Source organism: Carassius auratus, chromosome 22 (genome assembly GCF_003368295.1).
Source record: "Carassius auratus strain Wakin chromosome 22, ASM336829v1, whole genome shotgun sequence".
NCBI lineage: Eukaryota > Metazoa > Chordata > Actinopteri > Cypriniformes > Cyprinidae > Carassius > Carassius auratus.
Window position 1 is genome coordinate 12,717,347 of NC_039264.1, and position 24,557 is coordinate 12,741,903.

General features: G+C 35.9%; 1 protein-coding gene across 2 annotated transcripts in view; it reads left to right on the plus strand.

Annotated features, from left to right (window-relative positions):
• The window catches only part of lcor (ligand dependent nuclear receptor corepressor), a 39,466-nt gene extending 26,236 nt beyond the window's left edge, over positions 1-13,230 (plus strand). For both annotated transcript variants that reach the window (XM_026197800.1, XM_026197799.1), the window contains exon 7: positions 399-13,230. In XM_026197800.1, the coding sequence (XP_026053585.1) occupies positions 399-1,440 (1,042 nt within the window). In that variant the 3' untranslated portion in view covers positions 1,441-13,230. The remainder of the gene's footprint in view (positions 1-398) is intronic.
• Positions 13,231-24,557: the final 11,327 nt, after the last annotated feature.

Genomic DNA, 24,557 nt, shown 5'->3' on the forward strand with positions numbered 1-24,557 from the left:
AAAGGCCTTTACGTGTCACCATTCTGTAATTAGGAGTAGTCACATGGTAATAGGGTTGATCGCAAATTGTTAGGGAATAAAAGCATTTGGTTATTAAAATAAGTTAATCATTGTAAATGATTTTTACTATAGTTGTTTATCAATTAATCAGTTTGTGTGAAAATTCTAAAATTCATTGTTGGATAAAGTTGAGATCTATTAGATCCAGTGATCTACTAGTTCTCTCACACACATAAAAACATGGTATTTGTTTCACCAAAGCATAACTTTTTCATGGAAAGTGCCCTATTCACTTTCTAGCAGACAAAGTAATTGTCCCTTTCTTTTACAAGACTGAAGTGCAAGATTTCCTTCCAATTGCAAACCACATCTAAACATTTTATCTTTCCATAAATTAGGCGTTCCCAGAGAGCTGATCACAACTATCGAGATGTTGATGATGAGGATGGCTTGCCACCGAGAAGCTTGCATGATGTAATAAGGGAGAACTGTATTGGTTCTGGGCCCCTCAAGCCACCCTTGGCCCGCTCGCTCCTCATAAAAGAGGAACTCCTGAACCAGAAACATCGCCTCCTTGGCCAACCTCTTTCTTTGGCTAGCCTTGAGTCCACGGGTCTCCTCAATAGTCAAGCCCCTTCCCTTCTTTCCCGCGATGGGATATGGGGGAAATCCCATCTAGACAGCCTCCTGAAGCTCAAACAAGTTAGCAGCGACCTAAATGACCTGCCTCTTTTCCAGGAGAACCAAGGCGTGTTTACCAAGGGTACAAAGTCCCATGACACCGGTTCCATCATGGTAAAGAAAGAACCTGGGCATTCCCCTCCAGTGGACTTGAAGATCCCGCAAGTCAGAGGAATGGATCTGTCTTGGGACTCCCATGGGAATGCATCGGATCTCTACGGTTACAGCCCTATAGCTTTGGGCAATGTGCACTCAGAAAACGCGCTCAGTAGGAAGCTTAGGGCCATCCTACCAAAACAGAGTCGCAGAGCTGCTTTGGGAGGCCTTCTCGATGGGGGAGCCGTAGGCGAGTACTGGGGTGCAGACCTTGAACAGCCAACTTTGGGACCTCAGTACCCGACATCAGATCCAGAGGCAGACCCGACTGGCTCCAAGCAACCCCGAAAGAAAAGGGGGCGGTATCGGCAGTACAACACTGAGATTCTAGAAGAAGCCATTGCTGTGGTGATGGGTGGGAAGATGAGCGTTTCGAAGGCGCAGAACATCTACGGTATTCCCCACAGTACCTTGGAGTACAAGGTGAAAGAGAGGATGGGCACCCTGAAGAACCCACCAAAGAAAAAGCTTAAACTGATGATGAGGGCAGAGGGGCAAGACTCTGGGATAACTGCTGAAACTGAATCCATGTCGACGCCCACCACCACACCCATCGCAACGCAAGTGGATGTCTTGCAGGGGACAGGAGACAAAGCCGAGTAGATTACACAGAACACCTCATAAAATGGAAAACGTTTTAGATTCTGACAGACACACACAAAAAAAAAACTAAAATGATTTGGAATTGAGAATGGGGCTTTAATTGTGCCAATTTATACTTGCAGTATCTGGGTGAGCACAACTGCAGGGATTCATGGGAGGATTTAAGCCTGATAACTGGGGATAGGAAACAAATTGGCAGTTATCACTGGTCGCATTGACACTGCAAGCATTTGCTGAAGTTTTTTACAACATAAAGCAACAAATGCGTACTAAAGCCATAAGAGAGTATAGACAGAGAGACATTTTATAAAAAAAAGTGAACAGATTAACTCTTTGTTTGCCCCCTTCATCTGAACTTTGCGCGCTGCGCCATTAGTGCTCATGCGTTTTGGACGGCATGCCATTTTGAGAAACGAGAAGTGGGGTTTCAAGGGTTATGTGCAAGGTTGGAAATTGACCCTTCAAAAATGAATTTATCTCCTCTGATTGATAGGTTTATGAAATAAGTCATGATCTTTAAAACTAATTTATTTCAAGTGGAGTTGGAACACCAGGGATCGATCCTAGGCCCGTTTTTCTATTAACAGGTAAAATAATTGCTTTCAACTCTTTGTAGTTTCCTCCTTTTATATTCACACCATTGAAAAAGACTAAGAATTAGACATGTCCATTTTTAAAAAATGAAGCTTAAGATTAGTCATTCAGGGATGCATGTTTGTGATGTTGAAATTTTTTTTTTTTACTTTACTGTATCAAAACTTTTCTTTAACTCTAGCGCTTTCTTTTGCACTACACTTTCAGTCTGGCGCTCGCCAGAGCCTAAATCTGGCATTTAGACCTGATTACCTCGACACTGCTTGCATTACGCACTTACTGTTCTGTCTGGCATACCACATAATGCTCATTTTACAGTACTCTTAGTGAGAGCCTCTCTCTTAAAAGGATTTCGATGCCCATGAAGGGACAATGCCGACTTAAGCCACACAGTACAGGAACGTGTTTCCGATTCACATCTTTCTACTAAATTTAATCGAGGGAGCGTGCACACAGTCAAATTCTGGATGATTCTGGCTGCTCCCTCATCGCTGCTTAAAGTCAGTTGCTGACATTGTATATTTATAAAAAGAAGAGCATTTTTCACAGAGGGTTGGTTTTGGGGAACATAGGTGGGAGAAAATGTAGGTAGGGTTATGACCATATAACCCTGTCATATTATAAATTAGCATTCTTACAGAGAGCCAATTCTTGTCTCTGAAAAGTTTAATTTCCTCATGTAAAACTCAGGGCAACTGAGACAAATATAGGGATCATGTTTTTAGAGAAACACCTTACCTACTTGAACTGGAACCTGTGACACAATTCTCAGTCAATGAATTGGATCAGGGACAGGGCTTTATATTGGGCGTAGGTTGGGTCGAGCTGAGCCATGGATTGCAGATATTGGTAGGATGTTATCATTCGAAACACCTGGCCAGTTGGAACTTTTCTGAGATCTCTCTGAAAATAGCACTTTGTTTAAAAGTAAAAGCTTTTGGGAGTGATTTAAAGTAGCTTTTGCAGTAGCAGATAGCATAAAGAAGACTGGCAAGATCAAAGGGGGAGCATTTCAACACCCCCCCCCCCCGGCATCCTGCAGCTTAGACCCAAACATGCTCCTTTTGTTTTGAAAAAATTACCTCTTCAATATACAGTGGTCGACGGGTTGAATTTTCAGATTTGTCTAGTGTTGCCTCACTGTTTATTGTCACATTGCCCCTTTTTCAAATATAAACTGTGTTGTCTGATGTATATAAAACCGAGAAAGCGCATAGATCTGTGAAGATTTCAAAGAGAAGGCTTTTGGAATGGCATGCTCCACTTTGATGTTGTTTTGAAGGGCATTCTGGTAAATATGACTGCCTGGTGCTCACCCAGTCTGTGAAAAACAATTATACTTCAAACTTCAGGGTTTCTGATGATGAAACTGACTCTTTGAAATGTACCTTTTATTTATTTCATTATTTAATTTGAATCATTTAAGTAAATGGCATGCACCAGTTCAGTGGAGGCTGATTAACTATTTATAATCTGACACTTAGTCATCAAAGTGGACAACCGGGAACACTGTCCTGGACTCAACGTTTTAATTTTGTTCTACACCTAAAGAATTTCCCACATTATATTAGGATTGTATGAATTGTATATATTTCCTAAAATGCTATACTTGTAAGTATGGTTGTCATTTTAATTATTATCTCACTAAGCAAAAATTATTTCAGTGTTGTTAGCTTTATTTAATGAAGTTGCATTTCAATTATACCCATGTCTGGAGACACTACTGAAATGAGTTTAGGTTGTGATTATTTTTAATCAATGCAACATACAATAGTAAACCATTGATTTGACATATTTGGTTCAGTTTCTACATTTTGATCACATGCTACTATACTTCTACATGAAACAAGTTGAAGGACAATTTGATTTATAAAGAAATGGATTAATATTCATTATTATAAGCTCTTTAGGTCATCTGGCATTAAATGCACCAACACTTTACCAATGCTGAGCGTTTGAAGTGTCTAATTTGAAATTAGGTAGGTCTTTAATCAATCAATTAATCAAACAATCAATCAGTTAGATTTATTTATTGATCAACGTGACATAAAATATTACTCAGTTGTCCTTGACACTTGCCATTTAAATATTATCTTAAACAGTATTTTGTCTTGTTTTACAGTAAACATACCTAAAGATTTCTTGGTTTCTAAGAATATTTGAAACCCTTGAATTAAATTTTTCTTACCCTTATTTCTTCTTATTTGGAAAATTTATTTTTCTTGTTTTAAGTATAAATTTAGTTGGATTCGCCAATAATTTAAATTTTTGCTGGATAACAAGACAAAAATATTATTTTTAAGTGCACCTAGTAGCAAATTAGTAGATTGTTAGTACTAGTAGTGCAAACAGATTCTATTATAATATAATATTTTCCCCTATAATTGGCACTTATAAATTATTGCACTGATGGCTTCGACTGGAAGATGTTTTGCAGCACTTAATAAAAAAACAGTTTCAAACGATCACTTCTTTATTGATAATCTAGAAAGTTATGAACTTTAATGTCACTACTGTACATTCTGCAACCTGTATTTATCATCAGCTGTCTGATTCACTATGGTGCATGCCATTTCAACATATTTAATTTAATTTGAATGATTAATGTATTAAATGGTTAACGGCTCCCCCTGTCCAAAAACATCCTCCTCTTGAAGAAATGATACTGTCTTTACTCAAATGAATGTAAAACCATTTACGAATAATATCTTAAACTAGTTGTTTGAACAGACTGTTTAAGTGTTTCTCTTGCTGCTCATGTTTCAATAGTTTTTATTTGTTCGTTTTTTGCGTTTCTCTGAAACGTACACCTGTAGCCTTTAGTACTTTCGTATCTCAGGATAGGTTCAGCTGAAAGGTTCGCAATATTTGTCAGTCGGATAACAATGAAGAAATAACTACCTGTACAAGACGTGCATAGACATGTTCTATTAACTACAGTCTTTGCACAATATACCTCATCCTCGGGAATAAACGCACCTTTTTGTGCCACATCCTTAAATACCATTCAGGGGCACGTGGAAAAGGAGCAGTTGAAACTCTGGGAAATTATTTTTATTTTCCTATTTCACCCTCTTTTTTGTCTTCTATGAGAGGGATTGCAAGCGAGGCATTTCATGTGTCTGACTGACCAATATTTACGCCCTTTTCATTCAGGTACAGAAAATCGAACTTTTTGAATACAATCAAAAATTTCGCTTTAGATTCGCATCTTGCCAATAACAGGCCCCATCCTTTAAGTTTAGTTGATCGTCAAGGCAAATATTAAAGGTTACTGTACTGTAGGTAAGCCACAATACCTAATTCCTGTACTCTTAAATGCGATTTAACCGTCATGGATGTTTTCGTGAAAAACACAAATGGAGATTTAAAGAGGAGAATATGGGACAGGTGGAAATGTTAACCCTCTGTTGTTTTTGTGCTTTCTGTAAACTTGTTTTTAAACTGCATTCCAAAAAAATTCAAGAGATACCTTTATATGGTAGAAAAAATCTACACATATACAAATAATATATATAATATTTATTTTAGTTCATCTTTTTTTCTGTTTGAAATTGAAACGCTACACTAAGAAATGATGAAAAATTACACTGTCAGCTACAACCTCAGTTTCTGTACCATATGAAGTGCCATTTGTTTTGTCTCAAGTGGCTCAGACTGATTTCTTCTCTGAAAAGACGCTCAGATAGCCTGTTTTCTTTAATTTTTTGACCTCCACTGCATATCCACATAACAGCATTACCTCAGGTGAGATATCTCCAGAGCAGCTGATTCTACATTTAGTTGTAGAAATCAGGACCTGTACTTGACTTTTACACACATTTCCAAAAAGACGCAACTATTACTTTTCAAGGAAGCAGTTTATAAATAATGCTAGTCGCATTTTTTGTTTTCCTCCAGTGTGCTTTGCTTAACTGAACCACGGGTCTCTTTTTGAATGCAACATTATTGACCTTAGCACACAAAAGTTCAAATCAATAGGGCACACATTTGTACGCCACAATTAACACACTCCATACACAGTGACTCACATGCACACAAAACACCATCAGGTCTACATCATGTGGATGGTTATATAGTTTTAGGCTATTGGTTTGATAACTACTAAAGTGTAGCCTAACTAGGTTATGATGTGAGAAAGATTTTTGTTATATATTTATTTATTTATTTTCAAACCACAAGCCCAAATTATCTTGTCATGTTGCAGTTCTTTCAAGTTCTCTCAACTTTTTTCCTCATTGTTTTTTGTGCGATAAAAATGAATAGGCACACCTTTCTTCAACAGAATACATCTGCAAAATTGGGAGAAACAAATCGGCAAACATGGTAGTCCAATTAAATGATAGATATCCATCGTACTGTCAATCTGTGCACTCAAATTACTTGCACCATAACTGTTTTCTATGTTTGTGAAAATATTATGTAGTTTTAGGAGCCATCATTTTCATTTGATGGCATGATACTAAGTCGAATGTTTTATTAGGTGTAGATTTCCAGCCGTATAGCTAAAAATAGCTGTTGTCATGGTACAACTTGCAGCACACGACATGGTAAACGACATGTTTTGAATGTAAACGTCTAGAGAAACATGTCTCAGAGAAAACTGATGGACGTGCATGGATAGTTTTGCTCAGAATAGATAAACTCAGATATTTGCGTTCACCATGAAACTTTATGCATTTCCTTGAAATTTTGGTGTCATCCGGAGTGTCAGTTTTGCAGTGTTCAGTTGTCACCAATAGTTTGATAATTGCATTCAATCATAATTACATGACTAATTGTTGTTTACTAATTAATAAAAATGATGAGCCAATGATACCTACAGGTAATTGGTAACGGCAATCGAAAATTGTTAACCAAGGCAACTTACAATCTGTTATTTTTCTTCAATTAAATTGAATCAATGTCGTGTATATTGCTTTAATGCAATTAAATATAAATAAATATATACATGTTTGTGTGTGTGTGTGTGTGTGAGACATATCAGGACACAACTCAATGGGGACAAAACAATGGGGACAAAAATGCTTTTAAATCATACAGAATTAGTCTTTTTGAGAAAGTAAAAATGCACAAAGTTTCCTGTGAGGGTAAGGGTTAGGTGTAGGGTTGGTGCAGGGCCATAGAATATACAGTTTGTACAGTAAAAAAAACCATTACGCCTATGGGATAAACACACTTTTCACAAAAACGGATAACCACACCCCCAAAACACTCTATTGGTTAAGCCAATGCTGCTATGCTGGGATGGAGTGCATTTCCCAAAAGCATCTTTAGCCAACTATGGTCAAAATTCCTTTGAACTTAGATGGTAATGACAGGACTTGCAACTTTAGCTGCTTTCATGGTTGTCAGGATGCTCAAACATATCGAGGTGTGCTTCCCATACACTGATGTAAGTTGCTGCTTGGTGCTGTTGCACCATAGTATGATGCATCACTGTAGAAACTAACTAGCTAGTCATGACTGTTTCCCGAAGATAGTCGCATCTCCATCATTTGAACCACGTTGGTTCAACAATATAGGACTGTCAGTAATGACCTCACGTGCAGGTGGTAGGGTAATAACCCCTACTTATTGATTTGAGATCGCCGAGATGTTGCTGTAATGATCATTGCACCCGATAACTACTTCGCAGTTTATGGTCCATTTCATTTTGGGTTTTTAATTCTTCCATCTTAAATCATACTCCGGAGTTCCTTTACACATTTATGCACATGTACACTCTTCAAAAATGGCAATTACTGAGGACACACTACAATGTATAAATTTAAATGAATACATCCACATTTTTCCTGAGTAACCGATGAGCGCCGCCATGATGGATTTTAAATTACGTTTGGATGCCCTCCTGTTCCGGTCTCCAAAGAAATCTGTGATCAAATAGGGGTAAAAAGATCGACTTTTTAGAGGTTAATTTAATTGAAACTTTTTAAATATAACTAAATATAAAATTATTTTTCCATTACGAAGCAAACAAGACTTCTGTGTTCGAGAAAAAGGTTAATATTTTAATTGAATTGATAATATATCTAGTACTGCATGTTAGCTTGTTTTTGCGCCCATGAGCAAAATTTATTTACGTCAGTATGTGTTACTAACAAAAGTCAATGCATCTAACGACAGATCGAGAGCTATATTTCCAACCATGCTTGCGATGCTGTTTATAAATGTTCATTTAAACTATAATTCTGACGGAACACCAAATTGTTGAAATATGTTGGCAACGACAAAACATGAGACCATAGCGGGCTAACCATGCTTTCGGAAAATGCACCACTGATCAGTGTTTTTAAATGAGCCAGTGTGTACCCTTTTCAGTGGAATCAACCAACAAGTTATTTTCCAGTCTACATAAAACAAGGACAATAAAGATCTTAAACGTCAATAAAATTACACACTTCATCATTACAATGAGATGTTCCTGCAAAGACTTCAGTGAAACTGTGAATTATATGGAACAGAGCCATGAAAAGTGAACAACAGACCGCTGCCTCTCCTGTCTCTGGAATAAGATATTAATATGGATGGCAATGATGACTTAGTCATTCTGCTAGCTCAGTGAGAGGTCAAACAGGGCAGTGAATACACAAATGAAAGCAGAAAGGCGAAAATGAGTTTCATCAAATGGTCAACGTTCTTCTAAAGAACTTGAGGACTTTTGGCCGTGAAAGGGCTGCCATTGTTTCCATGACAATCTTGCAAGATCATTCAAGTAAAGGTGTGCCTATTCTAATCAGTCTTTCATTTAAGCAAAACCCACATTCTTTTCTGTTATTTTATACCAACATTGCGCATTTTCAGTATTTTTTACATGCGATTTCTACCATTGAAATTTAGACCTCTTTTTTTTGTTTCGTTTTTATTTCTAATTTTCCAAAACACAAATGGAGAGAATTTTAGATGCATTGGTAGTTATGATGTTTCCTTCTGTGTGCAATTTGTCCTTCTACTTTGTTGGCATTGCATGGAATTTCATGCATGAATCTGCTCTTGACCATTAACTTCGTCCATGACTGTTTCAACCCTGCAGTCAATTAAAACTCTGCGGGATTAGGATTATTAGTTTTGCTACCTCAATTTACAGATGGTTTTGAGATAGGAGCCCTTTGGTAGTAAAGCAAAAATGACTTTTATCTTGAGGGACTGACTGTCCCTACAGGCTTTTGTCGATCATGTTTTTATAAACATGTTGGCGGTTTGATCGGCTTACGTGCTGTACTGTATGTAGCATTTTAGATGCACACACTGGCTCATAATTCCCAAGGTCATGGTCCCGTTCTGTCGGAAAGCAGTTATACATTCCGCATGCACATATGTGTATCTAATAAAACTTGTTTTGATAAAGGGTAATGATATTTTTGGACCCAAAGGTCCCAAGTTATGCATATCGACTGCTTCTAAGACCAGTGCTTGGGAAGAATCAGGTTGACCGATCACCTCAAAAGTTGGAAACGCGTCGTTATGTGTGTTTCCTCAAGAATCTAGTATAGTCACGCCATACCATATGAGTTTGTGTCCTTGAAAATCAAGCCAAATGCATTCGCATATGTCAAAGTTGTGCATCTTATCTCTTGATGGAATGCTGTGCTTACACCTTTTTTGTGGGTTTTTCCTTGTATGGAGTCGAAGCTTTATGGAGCAAACATGCCTTTTGCTAACTGTTTGGCTGTGTTCATAATTCCAAGTACTTTCTAAAGTTTCGTAAGAATTCTCAGAGAAGAGTCTTAACGTTGTATAGGTTTGGCGTTCAGTGTAGTATGATGATCGGATCCCTTCTCCTGTACCCCCTCAGGTTAATGCATGAGAGTGGAATGATTAGGCTCGGCTAAAGATTGATACCTTTTCTATATTTCTTAATACTATTGATATTGTGATTACTTCGATTAAAAACGCTTGCCTTTAGGTTCCATTTTTTTACTGCTCATATTCCAGAATCCTAGTATCCGGTAAACTGGGTTAAAAAATGGTTTTGGTGATTTTTATTTTGCAGTATTAAACTATAAGTGGGCAAATGAGTCTAGCAAGGCAATACTCGTGATTTAAGTCCCCTTGACTTGAGAAAAGTGAGTTTGCTGTCGCAGGCCCAAGAAAGCCGCGATGTCCTTATCAGACCGCCTTTTGCATTTCAAAAGATTCAGCCAAATAACCTTAGTTCAGTGCTTTATAAACGGCGAGGATTGTAAAGTACGAATTACCTGGGGAAACAAAAAAAATGGACTCTCTAACCTTAGACTTTTCATTCGGTCCCTCGAGACCTACGAGGCCACAAAGACTATTTATTTTGTTTCTGACGTCTGTACAATGTGTGATGTTTCAAGTTAAAGAAAGAAAAAAAAACCTTACAACACAGAATACCTCAGATAATAAATCCATGTAAATCTTGACAGCCTCCACGTGTAGATAGAGCCGTGTTCACTGCCTCCCCATCCCTCATGTCTCTACTTCTATAATTTCACTGCCCGTTATATGTTGTGGAGGTTTCATTACTTTCCTTTTCATGTTTGTTTTTGTTTGTCCCGGGAACAAATGAACCATTATTTAATTCATCGTTCACCTGTGTGCTTGACAAAGTTAAGCGGCGTTCACACTGACAGCACTTTGCAAGTGACTCGATTCCAATGAGAGTTGGCGATTTGAGGCGACGTGAGTGTTGATGATGTGGCAAAGTTAAGCTAGTCAGTTTTATGCAAATGTGTAGTAATGAGGTGACAACCAATGGGAGCCTAGACTGTGATTTGTCACCCGATTCATTTGGACACTGTGGTTGAGTAGGAACGTCTTCTGGCAACCAACAGTACAGCAACTTTGCGACCTCCAGAGTTTTTATCGAAGACAGTGTGAAAGCCGCTTAAGGAAAGACATTGCCTCAGTAGTAGATGCAGTAGAAGTGATGCAGTAATATTAAAGACCAAGTACCATGTTTCTAATTGCAGATTTCAGTCTATTACCTTAAATTAAGTTGTGACTCAAAACCAGATTTTAAAGTGAAAAGGAGGGCTTTGTCTTTTTTAGAGATAGTTTGTTAAGCATAAGCCATAGTTTACGCATTTGTCGAGCGTAATTTCATCATCGTTCTCATTATCAGCTAAACTGAATGTAGGGGGAAAAAGAATAAATAATTACTCTTAACACACAAACTAACTTTTTATGTATCGCATATGTACTTTAGGAAAAGCTATAGGTTATTATATTAATGTGTTCTTAAATATATATACACTCAACAGTCAGCGTGCATTGTATATAATGTTCTGTATAGTTATATACTTATCTTCTGGAACGAGATGTTTATCTCGTCCTCATTTGATTCAGGGAACAAACATTTCAGTGTAGTATATTTAGACTCCTGTGTACCGCATTTGTATAGTTGGTTTTCATTTGCTCACTCGTTTCTTTTATCGTCCACATACTGGAATGATAGTTAGTCTTGAAGTGAGCTAAACAAAGTATAAATTAAGTTATTGTAAGGCATCTAACGCTGCACTGGTGCAGACAGCTGTTTTTTCCACAATACTGTACAAACATAAATATATATTGAGAGGAAGCGCAAACTTTTTAAGGTGGATGTCTATATAGTCTCGTGCCCATTCCGTGATTTCATTTTTTTTTGTAACATTTTGTTTTAATAACAGCATTTTCAATGATTATAAAATAGTCATTGCGACATCAGTCGACGATGTAAATGAATTTTCCCTGTGAAAAAGCCACGTTTTGCGGTATTGCTTGTTATTTTTGCTTGCTAAATGTACATGAAATAAGTTCAGAAGTAAGATGGTTAAATTATTTGTGAACACTGGATCTCTATCGGACAATGTCCTAAAATCATCCTTATTCATTACGATGAAGAAACGCGCCCTTGGTGTGCTTTGCTGCAACTGCTTTTTCTTAACGATAATGATGTTTATTACTATTTTAATTTATTGTGTGGAGTGAAACGTCTCCGTGGCCGTGAGCTGGTCGTGTGTGAGTGTGTGGAACTGCTTGAGGTTTAGAATTTTTTGCTTTTTGCTCATGCATTTTGTGGATAAACCATTTCTTACACACCAAATCTTGCGATTTCTGATAAGACAAGCCTCTGAGTAGTGGTTTTCTTGATCATCTGTGAAAAAAAAAGAAGAAAACCGATCCTTAAACCATTTCTCTATTAACCTTAAATCCTCTTATTAAGCCACAACTACGATTCCCTCAGGGACAAACGACACTGATTCAATCTATTCAGGTACTTTCTCTAGATTCTGCGGCCTAGCTGTTAAAATACGAAAAAAAGTACATATTTTTTGAAAAATTGACCAAAAGAAATTGGTCGCTCGTAACGAGTCATTTTTAACCTGTTGTCGCTTCATTTCTTTTCCTCTGTCCTTTTAAGTTTTTGTATTCTTTGTATCCAGACTTAAGTACAATATACAAAATGAATGTCAAGCTGAAACTTCAGGTGAAGAGCAACATGTGCTTTTCATTACAATTTCTTCTGCACACACTGTGCCTCAAATGCCTGAAGACAGTAGAACAACACTATAGCGACAAACATCACACCAGAGCCCTCCATGATAGTGGTCGACCGGTCTCAGCGCTCCTATACAGACGTACCTCTACAGCGCAAGGCCTGATCTTTCACATTTGCAGTTAGTGATTGGTAGTTTTGGTCTCTGCTTGTATCATGTAAGTATTTCAGCTGCCTGAAGAAACTGCCTCTCCATATGTGAATGGCTTTACATTGGGTTCTGATTGTCTGGTTTTAATTTGTGCTTGCTTTTTTGTTCTTGAGCTTTTAGGTGCCTACGCTTATTGTCAAAAAAGCTCAGATACTTAAAGGAATTATAAACTAACTGGCTGATTTTTGTCTATAATTATTATTAGGAAATCAGGAATCGTGCATATTAAAGCGACCTTAGAGGTTGTGTTAAGGCGGCATTTACTTCTCTATTAGTCTTGGTGTTGAGTTTCGTTGTTATTTTTCCTCAGATTTGCAGTTCTCGAAACATTCCTGTTGTTCTTGTCATTGTGGGTTTTAGTTTGCGATGCCTGATAACAGGCAGTGAGTTTGTTGTTTTCCACACAGGCTTGGATTCAAAAGTTCAGGCTTGATTTAAGGCAAAAAATGAAATACTTACATGTTAACACTTTTAATACGAGACACAGAATGGGTTTTTAAAACATATGTTTGCCAGTGTGGGATAAGGTGCTGCTTTTTCCGAATCTTTGTTTTCGATATACCTCAGACCATCTAGATCGAAACGAGTGCTTTTTACAATATGGCATCTTGACCTGTAACACACTGGTTCCTTAGAGTCACTGCAACTGTTGGAATACAGGCGCTTCAAAACTGGAATAGACCTCATTTCAATATATACTGTTTACTCTTTGACAAAAACATTGTATAGTTTAATATTTTCTTGTACTGTAGATTTATGTATGTATATTAATTTGTTCTTTTTTGTACTGTGTGTTTGACTTCTATTCTAGATCATTATCAATGTCTGTGTTCGAGCACTTACGAGGATCACAATTATTATATATACTTTTTTTTATTGCACTATTTGTTTTGGGTTCGTTTTTTTTTTTTTCGTTTGAATGCAAATTCTTATTTTTGAGCTGGGCTAATGAATAATGTATGTGATTTGTAAAAAAAAAAAAAAATTGCAAAGGAAAAAACTGATTAGATTTCTGTGGTCTAATAAAAAAAAAAAAAAAATACTATTTTTATTTGCATTGGCCGTTAAGCAAAATGCTGATTAGATCCGTCTTTGTGCATGTGTGGAATTTTACTGGTTATATTTTACCCATTAGGAAAAAAATTCAATTTTTCAACACATTTTAATTGTAACATTGTGCAACTTAGTATTCACTGGATGCTAGAACCTTCTTATGAAAACCACTATTCTTCTAATAAATTTTTGTTGTGAAAATGAAGTGTTGAGACTGCTTAATGGTGTTGCATGTTTCTACTGTTTTCTCGGGTAGAATATATTTTTTTTGTCATTGCATTTTAGGTTTGCTTATTAATTTTCTTAGACCTTAAAGTCTTAGACATTTTCTAATTTAGTGAATGATTAATGAATGCAACATTATTTCAACCCTGTTACTAATTATTATTAGTATAAAAAAATAAGCCATTACATTTATCTTTAAACATGTTTTGCACCACCCTGTAGCATTCAAAATTTTCCAGGGTTTAATGTTAAAGAGTAGAAAATCAGTGTTCAAGCTCAGTAGTAGACTGTAGTAGTTTTTTTTCAGGCATAACAGAGTTGAACCATGGTAGAGAGCTCAATACAGTAGTTCAAATCTGTTTTGGAAACAACTGATCACTGTTATTTTGTTCCAACATAACAAAGTTGAACTACTGAAACATCATTGCACCTACCACATTTACTGCTGCACGTTGTGCCAAAATATCTTGATCAATGAATTTTTTACCATAACAGAGTTGAACTGCTGTAGAGAGACTGACAAGGTCATGTCAAGCTCAATAACTCAACTCTGTTATAGAAACAACTGTTGGCTGTTTTTTGTTTCTGCATAAGAGTTTATCTACTGAAACATCATTGCACTCCACCATGTTTACTGTTGTACTTTGTGCCAAAAAAAAATCGTGATCACTCTATTTTCCACCCATAACAGAGTTGAACTACTGTAGAGAGATTGACATGGACACATCAGCCTCAATAGTTCAACTCTGTTATGGAAACAAATGATAATTTTTTTTGTCTTACATAAGAGAGTTGAACTACTGAAATATCACTGCAGTTCAAAACATTTATTTTACTTTGTGCCAGAAATATATCCAGATCACTGCATTTTTTTCCTAATCAGTATTTTGAATGATTATATGCACACACTCACACAATATTTTTCAAAATGACTTGCATGTGCCTGTGTCTCTTTGTGCCAGCGACAGAGGGTATATGCCTAATAATGACCTTCGAATTTTGGCCACTTTCTTTTCTTTTTGGAAACCAGTTATGTTAATGTGCCATTTAGGTAATAACCAGTCAGCAACACCAAGATGTTAAATGGCTACACCATCTGAGATTAATCGCAATCTCGTTGTGTACTGTGCATTCTGACCTTAAATGCATTACATTAGCAAAATCATTTGACATCACCCATTTTTGATTGGTCCATATTTGAACAATACCAACAACACTACACTTATGCACTAAGGGCCTCCATTGTTTTAAACTGACATATGTCAAGTGAGAGGAAAGGTCAGGTCCATATTCGTAGAGCCTTTCCTACTGTGCACAGTTGCAAGCACTCAGCAAGTGGCCCCATTACTGAATAACAACTGCAGAAAATGGATTCAATTAAGAAACTGAGGACAATTCAAAGAGAATTAATGTCTTTGGTCATAAAGAACATTACACTCTCACAGGCATGTGCAAGAAATTAATCTATTTCTGTCTTATTTAGCTGACAGTTTACATCCAATACATTGCTAAACACTGACAACTGCTGTTGTATAATATTTGGTGTTTTTGTTAAAGAACATACATAAATTATATATTTAAAAATATATATCTAATATGTGAATGACATACTTCCATAATCACGAGTTTAAAAACTGATTCACTTTTGCACAGATAAGGTTGGAAGGGATTATTGCAAACAACACTTCTAAAAAAAATAAAGTTTTTTTTTTTTTTTTGCCATTGATGGTTTCATTAAGAACCATTAACAATGACGGAAACTTTCCATTGAACAAAATATTGTTTGTAGGGGAAATTTAAATGTTTTTAAGTGTTCTTCATACTAAGAATTTTTAAGGAAAGGTTTTTTAGGGAATTAAAAATGGTTCTTAAATGGCATCAGTGCTTAATTTTTGCCATCATCTACTTACCCTCAAGTCTTTTCAAACCTGTCCTTGTTAATTTCTTCTGCCGAACACAAAAGAAGATATTTTGCAGACAACACTGGAGCCATTTAACTTACACTGTAAAACTCAGTTTCACAGAATAAAGATGTTCCTTTAAATATCTTATATGCACATTTGTTTGCTGCCTCCAGTAATATATATAAAGTCCAGGCTATTAAACTATGCTCTAATGTCTTCATAGCAACAGAATTTAGAGCAACAGGTCTGTAATCATTAGACAGCTTGGATTAGACAACTTTGGTACAAAGGTTACCACGGCTAATTTGAAGCATTGTGAGATGTTTAGGTTAAAAATAGCTGTTTATGCTTGAGCAGCAGAGGTGCTGAGTTTATATGGTGCACCCACAGCGATTCAAGCTTCTTGTTGTGGCTGAAAAGGGTGTTTTGATTCATTTATTGCAGAAAGAATAAATGCTTTTATTGTGTGAATATTGCAGGGGTTTGTTGTTTATACTGTTTTGAAGGTATATTTGTTAGTGCTGGTTGCTTAGGCCAATATCACTATTATATTATTGCTAGAGTTAAAGATTTTGATTTGAAGTACTAAACCCCTATTAGTATAAAGGTTGAGTCTGAAACCCATTTTTTATCTCAACTTGTACAAAATGTAATTTAAAGAGTGTGCATGAGTTATATTTTTTACTCCATTCATGAAGGTGTTGTACACTTCATTGTTTTCTATCGTATGCAATGCCATCCAATTCTGTATATTCAATTAAGTTGTATTTTTACTTAATTATTTACTATTTTATTTATTTATTTATAAATTTGTACAAACTACGAGGAGCTGCAACCATTTTCATGTTTCCCACCCATTATTACTACATTGTGTTGAAGTTCACGTGTATATTTTATAAATACAATCTTTCTGACATGACTTGAACGCAACATACCACACGGACAATGCTTACCTGCCAACACCTGCCTTTTTAAGCAAATCAGTTTTGCAAACCTCACATAACATGAATTAATATTTATGACCCAATCCATGCCAGCCACGGTTTGGCTGGATCCAAAATCACATATGGTGATTCTATAATTGAAGATACATTTGGCAATTCAGAAAGTTAATAAAATAAAAACTGTTCGCTAACAATTTTTTTCCGCAGTATCTTATTGAAAACATTCAATTGTAACAATTCAGTTCTTGCCAAACCTTTTTTTTTTTCAGTGCTTGCCAATAATAATAATAATAAAAAAAACAGATGTATTCATGTATTGTTTGTCAACTCAAATCAGGCAATGTGTAGAATTAACAATAAATCATAACAGCAAAAATCCTTCTTGTTTCATTAGACAAACTGAAATAACATTTGACAAACCTTAAAAAGTATGTCTTCACAGAACCGTCCACTTGGAGCAAATATTTTTCATCTGAAAATATATTATATACAATAAACAGTAAAAAAAAATATATATATATATATATATATATATATATTTTTTTTTTGCAATCTTATTAGGGTGCAAATAAATCAATAATGTTTATGAGATTTTTATGAAAACATATATTTTATTGCTTTTGGAAAATAGTTCATAAACAGAGTTGACCCTCTAAGTAACAGAATTGACAGAACTGTCCAGTGGACTCACAATTCTGTTACCGTTAGTGTCAGTAATGTTACCCTACCTTGGTAACAGAGTTTGGCGGTAACAGAGTTTGGCGGTAACAGAGTTGACGATTTTATTAATATTTTGCCAAAAACTCAACTTGTTAACTTAAAAGCTAAGATAATCATGAATATAGTGTGATCAATGAAAAAAAAATGCTTTAATTTTGTTTTCACAAAATAACTCTTGGTGTAAGAACTTTTAAAATGTAAAATATTTTCTTAGAGAGAACACATAGACTTTGGCAGTGAGGGAAAATGACAATTTCCTGTACATAGTTGTGAGAGATAATTATGCAAAAGTATGGTACAGTAACAGAGTTGAAAAAAAAAAAAATAATGTTGTACAGTTAGGTAAATGACGCATTAGTTCTTTTATAAATAAAATGAATGAAAAGAAAAGTACAATAACATATTTTGATTACACAGTGATACATGACTAATTCGTACAACATGAAATCATGATTTTCAGCTTTTTCATTAAATTATATTGTTATGGACTTTAACATCTTTTAATTCATAACAATGAGTAATACAGAATTAAATATAAACATCTGAAAAAAATTGTTTAAAAAAAAATGTACAAATACATTTGTACACCAAATGTACCTGCAATAGAATCACCCACATACTGTATATGTGAAAAACAGTATGTGAACAAGTTTAAATTCACAATATTCATAAAATAAAAAACTAAAATTATTCTGAAAAGAGAGATGCTTCAAGTGTGCATCTGATGGACACTTTACCTGAATGGAAGAGGAGCAACGCAACTGACACTGGTAGGTCACTTGACAATCACAACGCTGGATTGAATTTATACTATACAGAATATACTTTTTAATGGTTTTATTTAATGATATTTAATATTAGTGTCTTTTTAATTGAAGTAGGACTATACAAATATCCCTTTTAAGGACTTTTAATAGAAGTATAGACTCAGAGACTGTGATTTTAGACAGCCATTGTGTGCTGAGTCTGCTATAGACCATAGTCAGGGTAGTAAATTTAACTTTTGACAGGAATGAAAACGAGTTGGCGAGCTGGGACTAAAGTCCAGTACGTTCAATGCTGTACTACATTTTAACAATGTACAGATTGTACAGCTGACAAAACGTGTTTCCAAAAAAACTTTGAGTAGACAAAAACTGAATGAAACCATTGTGAAAGTTACATTATCTGGAATATTTACACAATGCGTACCACTGTAAGGACAGCAACACACACAGACTTGTTTTTGTCTGTAAAATTCAATATGGTGCCTAACCCACCGAAGGTCTATACAAAATAAACTTCTTTAGAATGTCCAAAAAAAAAAAACATTTATAGGATTAGGTGTAATTATTAAACGTTTGACTAATTAAATGGCATATTGTAAAAGCTTAGCGCTCAAATAGAGTATAGTCTCATACAGTATAGTAGTTCAAAAAAAGTACGCGAAATGTGACAGCTACAGTAGTGTGAAATTATATGATTACGGAAAAATTAAACACACAATAGTATATCCAAAAAAAATATGTTTATTTTCCTATCAATCATCACAACATTGTTAATAGGTTCTATGTTAGGGATAATGAATGGCTAGCTGTGCATGAAACTGCTTAATGCACGACGTGGAGGCCAAGAATCATTCGACGCAAAGCAGAGTGCTTTAAAATCTTTTAACGCATAGCTAGCCATGCATCGTCCCGCTTTTACCATGGTCATTTGCCTGCTTTCATAAGTTAAAGCTGTTAATGACCATGGTTTTATTGTAGTGTGTAGCATACTACTAATGAAGTTTTTTTTTTTTTTTTTTGCCGTATTGATTACCATTTGTATAACCACAGTTTTATTACAAATACCATGGTTATATTATGGTTAGCGCAGCAAAATCATGGTTCATTTTTGGTGACCATGGTATAACAGTTTTTTGGTTTTATCTGTTGCAAAACCATGGTTAATTTTCGTAAGGGGTGTTGCTTCATTATATATATATATATATATATATATATATATATATATATAGGCTATTTTATTAATTAAACAACTTGATAACTTTGTGTGTGCAGCACAATCTGCAATCTCCAACTCGGTGTGTGTGTGTGTGTGTGTGTGTGCGCGCACAAGTGATGTGTGTGTGTGTGCATCAGTTAAAGCATGCATTAAAATCCACCTTATTTTTCACAGCGGAAAAATAAGGTGGAAAGCCGTTTTCTATTATGAGACTTCTGGTTCATTAGCCGTTATAGAGAAATAACGAGAAGAATAACAACATGCAGTATATGGTAAAATGTTTGAACTAGTGTGTTTATAACTAGGATAATAAATTTAAGTAACATGGTAAAATAACATGGAAAGATACATCAGTTTGCAATATCAAGCAGCAAAACTAGCTTATTTGTACAGATAAAAATATCTGGATGCAGATGACGCCGGAATCCAGACCCATTTAATTTACAAATGGCCGCGATCGCTCTTACAGGATAAAATAAGGTGATTAATCTGACTTGGAACTAACTGTGCATTAAAGAGTTTAATGCATACCTGCCAGCCAATCAGAATCCAGTATTCAGACCGACCATGGTATAATTATTAAATAGCCTAATACATTAATATAAATACACATGCATACACACACACTGTCCTCAGCAAAATGTGCCTCACATAGTTTTACATGTGGATTATAATTTTCGGGAACCGAGTTAAACATAAATTGTAACCATTAATCTCCAAGTATAGCGTCCCTGGGAAGCCCAAACAAAGATGATTGAACTCCGAGATGAAATTAACAGCGTTTCAATGACATGGCGACAAACACAAACGTAACTCTTCCTCTTCTCCGTCGGAGCGCAACAAGACCATGCCCCCCTTTTTATGAATTAATGTGGGCGGAGGTTAGTCAAAAAACTGTTTTAGTGACGTCATTCCTGCAGGAACTAGAGGGATGTAGTCCAAACGGGTCATTTTTTTGTAGGCGAATTCTGTTAAATAAAATATCTCGCTTGGCATTGAACTTTGAGCTTAAGCATTTTACAGATATTATTTATACTCTAACAAGAACATTACACACTAACTAAAGTTTAAAACATGGGATCACAAAGAACGGGACCTTTAAATCTAAGATCTGCTTGTTCGATTTTTACTTTTGACATTAATGATTCCTCGCCTGACAGCACAAAATATATTTTCCTAAATATATTTTCTTCAAGCTACCTCACAGATGTTACAGTCCACAGATTCAGATGCACACTATTTTCTCTTTTAATGTCTTCTGTGATCTCTGACGACTACACACAATTTCTACATCCGCATTCGACCGTCTTCTCAATGTCCTGTGTGAATAAACTGCCGTCGTCACACTCTAAGCTGTAGCGTCTGCGTCATACCCCGGTGGAAGTCCTGCACCGACTCGCCCCGACACAGAGCCACTGGAGACAAAGCACACAGTCAGACAGAGCTTCTATAGATTACTAGAAAACTGTAGTCTGTAACTGATTCCAAATTAAACAACAAAAATTGTAGTTAGTAATGTAATCCATTACATTAGACCTTTTAAGGGAATAAAATCAGAGGACTTTTAGATTACTTGTGACCTAATTTATCATATTGATAAGATAATCTTGTACCATACTGATATAAAAATGCAAAGATTAAGATTTTTTTCTTAAAATAAAAACCTTGCTACTGTACGTGTACTGCTTTAAGATGAGACTTGTTATAACACTCACACATCATTGCTCTTTTGTTGATTTTGATTGCTTTTAAGTGCTAAATGACTGAATGTAAAATATATTACAGGTGCATCTCAATAAATTTGAATGTCGTGGAAAGTTCATTATTTTCAGTAATTCTGAATAAATTACGGCAGTATTGACTTTATGAACTACTTTACTTCTAAAATCGATACTATTAGAGATAAAATTGTAACCATTCAGCCGTCAGCTACAGTATCACATCAGACAGTGCACTATAGACCCCCTAAGGAACAGTTCCACTCATTCTCTACTATAGGAGAGGAAGAATTGTTTAAACTTGTTAAATCTTCTAAACCAACAACATGTATGTTAGACCCTATACCATCTAAGCTCCTAAAAGAGGTGCTTCCAGAAGTCATATATATCCTCTTCTGACTATTATTAATTTCTCATTTTCATTAGGATATGTCCCCAAAACCTTCAAACTGGCTGTTATTAAGCCTCTCATCAAAAAACCACAACTTGACCCCAAAGAACTAGTTAATTATAGACCAATCTCGAATCTCCCTTTTCTGTCCAAGATACTAGAAAAGGTGGTATCCTCACAATTATATTCCTTCTTAGAAAAAATGGTATCTGTGAGGATTTCCAGTCAGGATTTAGACCGTATCATAGTACTGAGACTGCTCTCCTTAAAGTTACAAATGACCTGCTCTTATCATCTGATCGTGGGTGTATCTCTCTATTAGTTTTATTGGATCTTAGTGCTGCATTTGACACAATTGACCACAACATTCTTTTGCATAGACTTGAACACTTTGTTGGCATTAATGGAAGTGCATTAGCATGGTTTAAATCGTACTTATTTGACCGCCATCAGTTCGTAGCAGTGAATGAAGAGGTATCATATCGATCACAAGTGCAGTATGGAGTACCTCAAGGCTCAGTACTAGGGCCACTACTCTTCATCAGGAAACATGGTGTTAGCTTTCACTGTTATGCTGATGATACTCAGCTCTATATTTATTCACGGCCCGGTGAAACACACCAATTTGAAGAACTAATGGAATGCATAGTCAATATAAAAAAACTGGATGATGAGTAATTTCTTACTGCTAAGTTCTGCATTTGTAAAACTTAATTATGACCTATGCTCTCAATTTCAAATGCAGAAATGTTAATCCATGCATTCATGACCTCAAGGTTAGACTATTGTAATGCTTTATTGGGTGGTTGTTCTGCACGCTTAATAAACAAACTACAGCTAGTCCAAAATGCAGCAGCAAGAGTTCTTACTAGAACCAGGAAGTATGACCATTTTAGCCCGGTCCTGTCCACACTGCACTGGCTCCCTATCAAACATCGTATAGATTTTAAAATATTGCTTATTACTTATAAAGCCCTGAATGGTTTAGCACCTCAGTATTTGAATGAGCTCCTTTTACATTATACTCCTCTACGTCCGCTACGTTCTCAAAACTCAGGCAATTTGATAATACCTAGAATATCAAAATCAACTGCGGGCGGCAGATCCTTTTCCTATTTGGCGCCTAAACTCTGGAATAACCTACCTAACATTGTTCGGGAGGCAGACACACTCTTGCAGTTTAAATCTAGATTAAAGACCCATCTCTTTAACCTGGCACACACATAACATACTAATATGCTTTTAATATCCAAATCCAAAGGATTTTTTGGCTGCATTAATTAGGTAAACCGGAACCAGAAACACTTCCCTTACCACCCGATGTACTTTCTACATCATTAGAAGAATGGCATCTACGCTAATATTAGTCTGTTTCTCTCTTGTTCCGAGGTCACCGTAGCCACCAGATCCAGTCTGTGTCCAGATCAGAGGGACACTGCAGTCACCCGGATCCAGTACGTATCCAGACCAGATGGTGGATCAGCACCTAGAAAGGACCTCTACTGCCCTGAAAGACAGCGGAGACCAGGACAACTAGAGCCCCAGATACAGATCCCCTGTAAAGACCTTGTCTCAGAGGAGCACCAGGACAAGACCACAGGAAACAGATGATTCTTCTGCACAATCTGACTTTGCTGCAGCCTGGAATTGAACTATTGGTTTCGTCTGGTCAGAGGAGAACTGGCCCCCCAACTGAGCCTGGTTTCTCCCAAGGTTTTTTTCTCCATTCTGTCACCGATGGAGTTTCGGTTCCTTGTCGCTGTTGTCTCTGGCTTGCTTAGTTGGGGTCACTTCATTTACAGCGATATCATTGACTTGATAGCAAATGAATGCACAGATACTATTTAAACTGAACTGAGATGATGACATCACTGAATTCAATGATGAACTGCCTTTAACTGAAAAGTGTTTACTATTGTCATTCTGCATTATTGACACACTATTTTTCTATTTGAGACCGTAAAGTGCTTTGACACAATCTGTATTGTTAAAAGAGTTATTTGTGGCAGCAACACAGATAAAGTAGTGTTTGTGAGCGCAGTGCTTATTATTTAATTACAGTCAGTGCGGGGAAAACTGCTATATCTCCGCTCCAGCATCACCTCCTGCTGGCGGATAATTAATTTGCATTTGCAAGTCTGTGGGAAACATAAACAAAAAGCATGCTTCAGAACTGTTTAAGTAAGTAAGAGGGTGCTTAAATGTATTATTACTATGACTTAGGCTAATCCTACTATTACTGTTGTACCCTGCAAAAAACATTTGCTCAAACTCTCTTTTATGAGATGAAGGGTGGAAAAAAGAAAATCACCCAAACATATCGGCCAAAAATATCGGCATCATATATCGGCCACCCTGATTTCTAAATATCGTATCGGTATCGGCCAGAGAAAAACCAATATTGGTTGACCTTTATCTCCTAAACTGGGGTTCATGAAGAACTGCATGAGGTTCAAATAAATATATTAAGTCAAACAGACAAATAAAAATGTTGGGAATCCCTGCACGATATGTAAATAAGAAATACTGTGAATGTGCGCTTTAAACAAAAGCCCTCCGAAGACAGTAATACAAGGTTAAATAACCTACTGAGTGATAATTCAAATAAAAAATTAATGTGTTCATCAGTGGTTGCAATGTTGAGAAAAGATTTCATAAAACTGTTTTTAAAAATGATTTTTGTAAATATAGTGTTCAAATGCTGTGGCCTTTAACTTTTCTGTGTAAAAATATCCACCTGACTAATCTTGTGTGAATATCAACAAAACTGGAAGACTCTCTGAATGTATTTAAGCGGTAGGCTTAAAAGATGAAAAAGAGGAATAATATGTAATCATGTAATCAATAAACTGTAAAACTGTAGTCTTATTATGAGTATTTTAAAAATGTAATCTGATTACAAGTACTTAATTTTTGGAATCTGATTACATAAT